The following is an 11,804-nucleotide window of genomic DNA, read 5'->3' as shown; positions in this document are numbered from 1 at the left end:
CGGAATTACAGGCATGCGCTACCACGCCTGGCTGATTTTTTTATTTATTGTAGAGATGAGGTCTCGCTGCCCAGGCGGGTCTCGAACCCTCGGGCTCAGGCAATTCACTCACCTCAGCCTCCCAAAGGCACGGGATTACAGGCTGAGCCACCGAGCCCGGCTCTTGAACACATTTTTAAAGGCTTCTTTTGCTATTTTCCTCTCTCCTAAAGATGTTCCTGTGAGATGATTGAGAAGGGTTAGCATCTGCTGCTCCCTTCAGTGTGATAGATAGGGAAATCAACACAAGTAACTTTTTTTTTTGTAAAGGCGAGGTCTCATTATGCTGCCCAGGCTGATCTCAAACACCTGAGTGCAAGCAATCCTCCAACATTGGCCTCCCAAAGTGCTGGAATTGCAGGCATGAGCCACCATGCCTGTCCAAGAAACAAGTAACTTTTTAAAGAGGGCTTAAGGTCCAGTGTGGACAGAAACAAAAAAGTCAGAATTCTGGTCCAACAGTTTCACTAGTCAATGTTTATTTCACCAGGTGTAACTGACTTGAATACCGCTTAGAATACTTACATCTCTTCTTCATATTTACTGTCTATTAATTAGTAAGATATAAATTTGACTTAACTTGGCTTTAATTAAATAAATAAGAGGATGTTACAGTTGTGTTTGCTGATTTTTTGCATATTATCATTTTACATAAACACAGAGTAGGGACTCATCATTTGAATAGCTCCACAGCATTCCAGTGTAAGACTGCCGTAGTTTGCTTCCCCACTCCCCTTTTCTTGGGTCTAATGGAGATATAGTGAGCAGTATTTTGCACACTTATTTGGCAATAGAACTTTTTTTTTTTCAAAGTTGTACACATCCCCTTCTTTCAAAGTTTTAACTTTACCGGGGGCACATGGCTCATTCCCACAGGTGGTCATTTAATAAAATAATGAAACAAGGGTTGCTGTGAACAATTGTGCAAAATGTGTACTGCATAATCCAGGGGGCACTGTTTACAATTCAGTGCTTGTGAATGGTGCATCCTGGCATTGTGTAATACATAGTCTAGGTGGCCCCATGCAAGGGACCCTTGTAAGTAGCATTGCTCTTATAAGTTGAAAACAATGGAATTTTGGAAAAGGAGGCAGTTTACATATATGATTAGAGATACATATCAAATTTTGTCCTCCAGTAAGATAGAACTTAAATTAGAATAATTTTTATCTTATACTTAACATTTCTTATACTTAAAATGCCTCATACTTGGAATTTCTGTGGTGTGGTTAAGTTTTGACAATAGCTTTCATAAACAGTTTTAAAATTGATTATTGTTTTGAAATTTAGGAGAATATAGTAGTCATCATAAGCTAACAGCTGTAATAAACAAGCTTGCAATCTCAGTGGCCTAATGCAATAAAGGTTTATTTTTCTCACACGTCACATCCCATGTGGGTTGCAGCATGTGTGGGCTCTGGACCACACAGTCATTCAGGGACCCAGACCTTTGAATTTGGTGACTCCTAAGTCAATCCTTTGTGACCTCAGAGTCCTTCACTATCTCTTCTGCCTCTGGTACCAGATGAGGGGAGTGAGATGTGGGGAAATGCACAGGAGACCTGGGAGTGGCATCTGCCACCTCTGCCCACAGGCCATTGGCCAGAGCTCACTCCATTGGCTCCACCCAGCCACAAGGGAGGTCGAGAAATGTTTGTCCCTGTGCCCATGTAGAAGAGTAACTGGGGTTTAGAGACAGAGATGAGTCAAGTTTGCAAGGCTGATCTCTTTTCTGTATTTTGTTTCTTCTCCAGGAGACTTCTTGGCATCATCACGAAAAAGGATGTTCTGAGACATATGGCCCAGATGGCGAACCAGGACCCCGAATCCATCATGTTTAATTAGCAACAAGGTGGCAATTATTTTGAGAAAAACACTGACTATGTCATTTTAAAACAAATAAATGATATATTATTATCCCAATGAAAGATCATGCACTGGGGACACTAGAAACAAAAGCTTTGTTTGAAAGGAGGGGACGAAGGATGAAACCTTTAAAAAAAACAAACAAAATGAAAATATCAATTAGTAGACATTTTTTAGCTTCAACCCCATATGAGTTTGGAGCTGTGTTTCCTAATGAGTTTGCTAACTGCTGTGGGGGCATGTGGGTGGGTGTCAGTGATGTCTGTATGAGGACGTGGAGCACGAATGCTGACTCGAGAAACTTTGACCCCTTCTGCTTAGGGCTGATGTTTGTAACTTACAGACACATGTGAAGCTTTGAGTTCAGAAGGCAAAGTGACGTCGGTGTGTCAGCGTCCTTATTTATCGATTCCTGAAGTTTTGCTGCTATGTTACTGAATAATACTAAAGATACTTACTTTGTTGGAAAAGAAAAAGAAATTAAATTTGAACACAGTGAAAACTGCAAGTATGCCAGTGGGTTTACTCACGCCCATCCCATTTCTTGCTCCTGTTCTCAGCCTGTGATCTGGCTTATCCATCAGTTTCGGAACCAACATCAGGGGTGCCACCATGATGAGTGTGAAGAAATCATTTCTCTATGCAAGACTGGCATCTGGGAGCACACGATGGACTGTTGGAGTGTGTTGTGCTGCACTGTGTCTCCACCCATACACAGGGACACATCTTGATTTTGAGGATCTATACTCTGATAATTGATTTGCAACTCCACTGCATCTGCTTCATTTATTTATTGCTGTTGCTTGTGCATTCTTAAATACTGGGCTACTCAGCACTTCCGTGGATCATAGCCTGTGTGTCCCCAGCCTGGTATAAGCGTGCTTTCATTTCCAAGTAGCATATGCAAAAGTCAAAACAAGCTACCTAGTGTTACTACTTATTTTTCCTCTCAGGTCTTATCAGATATGGCTTTGGAGAGGGTGAGGCATATGAGTTCTCAGTGGGAACTCCTCCAAGTGGTTTGCAAGAGAAATACTAAATTGATTCTAAATTTGTTCCATTCTCTTCTCTGTAGGATGCAAAATGGCCTGTTTTAATGTGTAAGCATGCACTTTTATATGAACAATCACAGCACAGGAGGACAGTGTTATGTTTTATACAGCCAGTTTGAGCATTGGGAATCTTTGTATTTGAACTTGACACATTTATTCATTTAGTCAGGATTTCTGTCTTTTCTGTGGAAAGGAATTAAGCTGTGTTTTAGGTCCACTGTATGACCTATGTAAATAAGATGATCCCACTTCCCTTTCATTTTAGTCTTTGCTTCCTCCTTTTCACTAAATCATCCTCATCCTTTTCAATCTTATTGTCATTGGATAGTGATGTATCTGTTGGGTGTGCATTTGGCTGCAAATAACAGAAAACCCAATAAACATTGAAGGGCTGCCTAAGAAGCCTGAGAGATGGCCACTCCAGGACTGTTTACTTAATATCATCAAGGAACCACATCTTTTAGTTATTTCTTTTTTGCCATGCTTACCCTTTGTCCTTTGGCTCTTTATCTCATAGTCTTGAGATGGTTGCTGAACTACCAGGTATCAAGTCCGTTTTCTAAGTGGGAAGAGGAAGGGAGAGGCAAGAAACTAGTTACAATGTCTCTATCAGGAAAGCAAAGCTTCCCTTGAGATGCTTACCTCATATCTGTTGGCTAGAAATCTGTCATGTGGTTTTCTTCCCCTAGCTGCACACTAGTGTGGAAAGAAACATTTTTAGCTGGACATGTTGCTCTCTGTATGAACTTCAGATTCTCTCACTAAGGAAAGGGAGCTAGTCCTTGGTAGGGGAAGGTGGTTGCTGTATTGGATGCTATCACTGTGTCCTTGTCATCATCCTTCCTGTCTTCTCTACTCTTTCTTGCCAAACTCCTACAAACACACTTCCAACCTTTTTGCTCTTCGCCTCTTCTCTTAGATTTGACCTAGACTTCCTGACCACAATCCATTTTTCTTTGCCCTAATAAGCATTTTCATTTTGGATAAAAACTTGGCTACGAGTGGGTTTCTATGAAACATCTAGTTAATATATGAAAATGTATTTTCTCTGGGTTAAGAAATTTTAAGTCATGCTGACACACTATAGAAAATTTGTTCCTGTAATTCACTGGCCGCCTCCAGAATAACATCAAACAGCCACTTCAGTGTGGAAACATCTAGTCAATAGTAGATAGTTTAATCTTTGGTCCTATAATAGAATGAAATTTATTGTCTCATTTATAGCACATAAGCCTTGAGCAACAGATCCTTATGTTAGCATTGTTGTTGTAGTTTCCACAGAACATTTGCAAGTGAAGCTGGCTTCTCCTGGACTTTGAATCCTAGCAGGTCTTAAAGATAGCTTCATGTAGTTCCTCTTCTTATTCCCGTGTGGTCCCCTTGGAGATGGCCTGTAATGGGAAAGAGTATTAGTCATAGTCTGGCTTTATATAATCCAGGAGGTCCTTTTAGCTGAAGAAAGTAGCTTCAAAAGGGAACATGAAACAGTGAACAGATAGCCAGAGGTCAGTGAAACCACAGCATTTCTTTCTAATCCAGTTGAGGCCATGGAGGGTAATAAAAGGATAGTTTACTTTGGGCCAAGGTCATGGAGAGGGAGCTTGGGATTTGTGTCCTTTTCCCCAATGCTTAGTGTAGAGATATCTGTGAACTCTTATTTTCCTTTGCAAGTTGATCTTCCAATCTGTTATGGGGTTCAGGCTCTCCTCAACAGAAGACCAGGATAAGGTGGGTGGGTTAAGGTCAAGGATGAAGAGCCTGCAGTAGGAACTACCACAGTGAATTGCCTCCTCCCATGGAGACTTAACTCAGTCATGTGGTCCACTCATCCAAGGGCTGAGGGTCTTAGACAAACTACATGGGGGAACATGCTGCTATGCTCTGTTTCTGTTTCTCATGAGAGTGCAGGGGTAGGGATTTCGAGGGTATTTGCTTTATCCAAACACGAAATTTTGATCTACGTTACTTGGTGATCTAATGAGCAGAACTGGACCATGGCAGGTATAAACATCTTTCAGAATAATCGTTTTTTTTCTTTTTCAAAACCAAAGGCTTTAGACCTTTGTAGAACATTTTGGGTTCTTTTGGACTCAGTTTTTAATGTAAAACATCAATACATTGTGGAAAAGCAACTCTCTCATGAGGCACATCACCTGTTTCTTGCTCTCCCTCGCTATTACTGAAGAAACGTGTTGCAGAAAAGCACCAACTAAGGGGGCCCTGGAAGTGACATGCGTGTTTCTTCTAAGTGGTTTACAGTACATCCTTTGGGAATGCAGATACTTTGTGGTTTTTAGGGACAGGTGAATGTGCTAGAAGTCTGTCGTTCAATGTTTAGTGCTTGCTGTTTGAATTAGGCAGTCTCAAAGTTCTCTATTCAGTCTTTCTCAAAGACCTTACAAGAAAAAGATGTGTAAATAGACAGATTTTGAGCCCTAATAAGTCACAGAAACTGAAAATTTTAGAGCAGTTTGTTTCACTTAGGTGAGAACTGATTACTTTAAATTACCAACATGTGCAAATTCTGCTTTGTATTCCTTATTAGATGCTGAGCTGGAAAAGATGAGAAATGCAAGGAGAACGATTGAATTACCACATAATTGTAATATTATGCTTTCATTTAAATTTCACATGAGCAGTGTTTTTATCAGACTAAGCCTCTAGCCTTTGAAATGATTTACATGAGGAGGGAAGCTTGTATATCTGACTGGGGAAACATTAAGCAGACCCCATTTTTACCGGTGTGGTAATAACTATTTATTTGCCATCCTAGAGGTGCTGGAATGAGCCTATGTGTGACTTTTATGAGATATATTCACATTTGGTGTTGGAACGACCACATAGCAATGTGTTGGGTTTTTTTTATGGTAACACTCTGTGTAAACGTTGACACCTTATTAAAAATTAAATGTTTGAACTCTATTTTTAAAAATAAAACAAGCACAGAGTTCTCAACAAACATGTTGTAAATGGAAGTGATATTGATTTCATAGCATGTTTCTACCCAATAGAACCCCCAGAAACCTGGTCCTGGTGACTTTGCTGAAGTATCCAGCAAAGTTAAAGACCCATCCTTAAGACTGTCACACAGATCGGTCAGCTTAAAAATCCCTTATTCTTGGCTGGGTGGGTGAAAGCCAAATAAAAATTCAGACTGGGGCTATCAGTTTTCAAGGATGGGGTAGGAACACTGTCCCCAGGCCTTCTGTATGTCTGTCCTGTGTGAAGGCTGAGGAGTACAGGTAGGACAGTAGTCTAACATTCATTCATTCTTCCAACAGAACACTTTTTGTCGATTACTCAACAAGGGTTGAGTTATGTCTTTCCCTACCAATTTTTTTTTTGTTTTGAAAACTTTACAGAAAATTTGAAAGAAATGAAAAGAACAAAGGATACCCACATACCCTTGGCCTAAAAGAGGTGCCATTTAATATGGGCGATGAGGAGAGTCCTCTCTGATTAAGGGAAGGGACAAGCTGTGGGGAAAGCTGGGTGAAGGACGTCCTCAGTGGAGGGGAAAGTAAGTGCAAATGTCCTGAGGTGGAAATGGGCCTCGCTGCTGGGGAGTCACCAGGGGTGAAACAACTGCAGGCTTGTGGTGGGAATGGAGGCATTTGAAGTTTTTCTCCCCCTTTTGAAGAGGATAGACACAAGCAGATGCCTCAGGGTCTTGAAGGGCCAGGTGAAGACCTGAAATTCAGAGAAGCGACATGATTTGACTTGTGTTGTCCATTAACCATTCTGGCTGTTGGACAGCAAGACTGGAAGCTGGGAGTCTGGTTAGGAGACTATGCTGCAAATAGGTGAGCAGTGATGAGAACTTGCCCCAGAAATGTCCTTGAATTCTGGATATGCAATTGCCCCTCTGTATCTGTGGGGAATTGGTTTCAGGCCTCCCCGTACCAAAATCCACAGATACTTAAGTCCTTTATTTAAAATAGTGTAGTATTTGCATATAACCTATGCACATCCTTCCTGTATACTTTAAATCATCTCTAGATTACTTAGATCACGTAATACAAGGTAAGTGCTATGTAAATAGTTATTGTATATTGTTTAGGAAATAATGACAATAAATAAAAGTCTGTACATGTTTAGTACAGATGCAACCATCCATTTTTTGATCCGAATATTTTTTATCTGCAGTTGGTTTAATTCATGGATATGGAACCTGCAGATATGGAAGGCCAAGGGTTTTTCCAAGGTAGAACCAACAGATTTGCTGGTGGACTGAACTTAAAATGGAAAAACCAAGTTGCCATTTACTGAGATGTGCTAGACTATGTGAGGAATTTTCTTTTGGAAATGCTACATGAAAGATGTCTATTGGAAATTCAGGTTCAAACTTCAGGGGAATCGTTATGGTTTGAAATGTAAATCATGCCATTGGCGTATCAATGGCATTTAAAGTCGTGCTTGAAAACTTCTGCAGTCTAATGATATTCCAGAACCGACTTCTAACAGGATTTCAATGTTGAGTTTTCAGGGAGTCATACCAATGTTAAAGGCCAATAGGACTGCACTTGAATTCCAGCTCCGAGTCCTGGCTGTGTGCCATTGTCAAAGGGATTGAATCTCTCTGAGCCTGGGTTTTCCCATCTCTGTAGAGTAAGCTACTGCTCTTGCCCCAGCAGCATGACTGTGAGAATTAAATTAGATAATCACTGTAAAATATTTGACATGGAATATGACTATGCAAATAGTAGGTATTTTCTCCCATTATGAAGCCCTCACAGTGTCTTTAACTGGAAATTAATTTTGTGTTGTTAAAAGAATATAACACTTTAATTTATAAGACCCCCAAAAGTAAACAGATTGGAATAGCCAACTGCCTTTCCCCCTAATTACTGCAATCATTTTTTCCAAAACAAAACAAACAGAAACTCAGACTTCTTAAGGAGTGTAAAAAACAAACAAACAAACAAAACCCAAGCTTCTTACTGACTCCAAAATAATGGGAAATTATAGAAAAAAAGCCACTTGTTGGAAAATTGCATTTCTCGGTAGCTTCATATTGGTTTGAAGAGCAGAAAAGCATAGTTGTGCATGAATACTGAACTGTGTATTGATTGGTTTGAAGTTTGGAGCAAGAATTTATGAAATACAATGTGTGTAACTTGCTTATTCTTAGACAATATAAAACCCAATACCCATGACACTTTCAGACAGAGACAAATCTCTCTGCATGGTGTTAATGTAGCAGTAAGTCTGTTAGTAAAACTCATGAAAGAACAGCCTTTTGCAAGCTGTGACCATTTCCTTCAACATGATGTAGTTAAAAGCCAGAGGAGAGAAGGAACAAATAGGATTTGTTTGAAAGGTGACAAGCCATCAGTTTGAATTCTGGGAGCTTAGCTACAGATAACCGGGATGGCCTTGCAAATAAATGCCTGAGTCATGTATGGCCTTCCCGAACTTTCATGGGTTGGGACAGGACCAGAAGCTTCCATCTCCTCCTGGGACAGTGCACTCCTGCTGAGCACGGGTTGCCTGGCATGCCCGTTGTTAAGGCTCTTCCCCAGTTCATTGGTAGTCAATTGGCCAGAAAGAAGCTACCATATGTGAAGGCAGATAGGGAGCATCTATTTCTGGCAGTTCCTCAACATTGCATTTCATTAAAGATTTTTTTTTCTTTTTGAACTAGCAATAAGCAAAGAGCACCTTGTGGGGATTTCCAAACCCCTTTAGTCAGGGTTTGGCTCACAGAGCGAAGAGAGCAATTTCTATGTGATTCCAGTGTTTGTTATGGAACACATATTTCAAAGATTAAACAGCCGTCCTCAATCCAAACAGATTCTGTCAGAGAAATTGAAAACACATCCATAAATTCTCGGCTTGCAGGCTCCTAACAGGTTGCATCCAGAGGACGTTCACTGGTAGTAGAACATTCCTTCTCCCAGGCTCTGTGTTCATTTCACACACTCACACTCACTCTTAAGGTTTCCACCTGTTTCCAGTCCATACGAACCCCAGCGGAAATTGGAGCTAGCTCCCTTCTGATGAACAGGTTTCCTTTTCTGACATTCCTCAGAATGTCAGACATTTCCAGGAATGGCTGCTGGGTGGCTCACATGATCAGAAAGGAACAATCTCCACAGAGTGGCCAGGTCGAGTTGCTTTATGGGGCAGGAGTCTTAACTGGTTATTAAGGAAGTGGGGAGAGATCAGGTGCAGCGACTTATGCCTGTAAATCCCGGCACTTTGGGAGGCCGAGGTAGAAGGATCATTTGAACCCAGGAGTTCAAGACCAGGCTGAACTGCGAGATCCCCGATTCTACAAACAATTAAAAAATTAACTGAAAATGGTGGTGCACACTTGTGGTCTCAGGTACTTGGGAAGCCGAGGTGGGAGTATCACCTAAGCCCAGGAGTTGAAGGCTGCAGTTAGCTATGATCATGCCACTGCACTCCAGTCTGGATGACAGAGTGAGACTCAGTCTCTAGGGAGAAAAAACAAACAAACAAACAAACAAACAAAACAAAACTGAGGCGAAAGCAGGTCTGCATGCAGTGGAGATGCATTCCCCAAAGGGCCTTTGGGGTGCAGTGTTTCTGCAGGATGCTGCAAGGTGCCAGCAGATTCTGTGGTTAACTACATTGGTGGCTAGAGCGTGAGGGTCCTGGGAATTTCTTTTTTAGTTTCTTTTTCGAATTTCTAGCTGAGTGACTAGAAGCGCGGACTTAACTTTAACAGACTGCAGCCATGTCATCCATAAACAGGGACTTTTCCTTATGCTTGATAATCAGAGTGGGATCTAGAAACGACCTGTGTCTGCATTGCTAGAGCCAGTGCCAGTCAGCAATGCAGAATCCCAGGTCTGCTGAGTCAGAATCTGAATTAAACAAGCCCTGGTGACTTGTGTACAGAGGACAGTTTGAGAAGTGTTGCCTTAGGTGACAGATGTCTGAACAGGTGATCTCCTGAGTTTACTTTCAGCTCTAAGATCCAACTTCTCCGAGATTTTCTCACTTCCAAAAGAAGAGGCAGTGATGGAGCCACTGGAGGAGGCTGCTCAGAGAAACGAGGTCCCAGAAACTTGGCACGAGGTCTCTAAGCCCTATTTCTCAGCTACAATTGCCCTCCTGCATGCTCTGTCTTAGGGATCTTGACCTTGGCATTAAGGACATTTGGGGCCAGATGAGACTTTGTGGTAGTGTAGAATGTTTAGCAGCATCTCTGGGCTCTACCTACTACACTCGATGCCAGTAGCACCCATCCCCCCAGGTATGACACCAAAAATATCTCCAGACATCGCCAAATGTCCTTGGGGATGCGTGTGTGCAAATCCGCTCCCCCTTCTTTAATTGTAGCACTGTGATTTATAGAGCACGGGAAAATGGACCACATTGGTGTTGTTTTGGTGGTTTTTCATAAGGTGGGATGAAAACTGCTAGTGTAAGGTGAAGACCAATGTGGACTACCTGCCTTGATGAGCCCTCACGACTGGGGAAGAGCCCCTCAGCCTTGAAGCAGAAGGCAACAATTTATGGAGAGGGGGTGCAGGTGCATTTGCTTCTTTCTGAGGACCCAGTGGTGAGCCCAGGAAGAGTGTAGTCATCTAATCTGTGCATACATCTCATGCCAGCTGGTGATTTTGAAGTGAATGGTTTCATGTTCAACTGTCTGTGACGGCCATGTTTCCCTTCCTCAGCTGCCTCCACACTCAGGCCATGCACGCGAGTTTCTTCGCAGAAGCTGCTCTTTGGTACAGTTCACTAGAAAGATTCAAACTGCTTTTCTGAGTCGACTTTGAACATTTTTGTGTCTTTATTGGAAGCTTAGAGGAGTGGTCGGCAAACTAGCACGTGACCAAGTGCAGCCTGCCACCTGTTTGTGTAGATCAAATTTATTGGCACATGGCCACATATTGTCCAGGACTGCCTCTTGCGTTTGCTTGTTTTGGTCTATGGCTGCTTTTGTGAGCCAACGGTGGAGTTAAGTCACTGTGACAGAGACTGTCTGGCCTGCAAAGCCAAAAAGATTTCCCGTCAGGTCCTTTATAGAGAGTTTGCCAGCCCCTGGCCTCGAGTACATTGAAGTCACCACACCATTGGATAATCACCTTGAATAATTTGCCTTTCTTACACTAGGTGGAAAATATGAAGACATGCTTTGAAAACAGAAGCAAGGAGAGATGTGTGTATTGGTGGAATAAGATGGATTTGTTAAAATCCTTTTCTATTCTCCAAGTTTCTCCAGTAGCTTAACTTATGCTAGAAATATTTGTCCCGACTTAGATATTAACAGAGATTTAATGGACTCTGATAAAATTTAAATGTGTGTGAGGAAGAATGGTATTTAACATCTGAATAGCACTGTGTAGTTTACAACAGGATTTTGCTATTTATTTATGTTTATTTGTCTTAGTAGTTCTATGAAGTAAAAAATTATTATATCTATTATTCAAAAGTCAAAACTCAGAGGCTCAGAGAAGCGAAAGCACAGAATAATCACCTGTGGAGATTTACAATATACTAATGCCTTGCAGCCATGCTCTGAGGTTCTGATTAAGGTAGGTAGGCTCTGCCACCAATGTTATAAAGGGTCTCTGAGTGATTGTGATCAAGATTGAGAACCTCTGGGCTCCAGGGACTTGCCCAAGTTGATATAACTAGGAGGTGATCTTATTAGAGGTAGCTCAAACTTGACTCCTTTTGGTGACTTCAAGCCTAGGAATATTTTCCTACAACATGACAACCCACCATCGTAGCTCAAATTAATCTCAGTCCAACTGGTTGGTTTCCAAGTATGGCTCTTGGACCAGGACCATCAAGGTCACCCAACAATCTGTTAGAAATGCAGATTCCCCACCAAGCATGGTGGCTCACATCTGTAATTCTAGCACT

The 11,804-nt window shown here is 41.7% G+C and overlaps 1 protein-coding gene across 1 annotated transcript in view; it reads left to right on the top strand.

Moving 5' to 3' along the window:
* The window catches only part of CLCN4 (chloride voltage-gated channel 4), a 73,192-nt gene extending 67,277 nt beyond the window's left edge, over positions 1-5,915 (top strand). Inside the window, exon 12 of the mRNA XM_008055153.2 lies at positions 1,794-5,915. Within this exon, the coding sequence (XP_008053344.1) occupies positions 1,794-1,884 (91 nt within the window). The 3' untranslated portion in view covers positions 1,885-5,915. The remainder of the gene's footprint in view (positions 1-1,793) is intronic.
* The last annotated feature ends 5,889 nt before the right edge of the window (positions 5,916-11,804 follow it).

The sequence above is a fragment of the Carlito syrichta genome, unplaced genomic scaffold (assembly GCF_000164805.1).
Source record: "Carlito syrichta isolate Samal-C Ts95f unplaced genomic scaffold, Tarsius_syrichta-2.0.1 Scaffold301730, whole genome shotgun sequence".
Lineage (NCBI taxonomy): Eukaryota > Metazoa > Chordata > Mammalia > Primates > Tarsiidae > Carlito > Carlito syrichta.
Note: the sequence above shows the minus strand (reverse complement) of the source record. Positions and strands in the feature narration are given on the sequence as shown.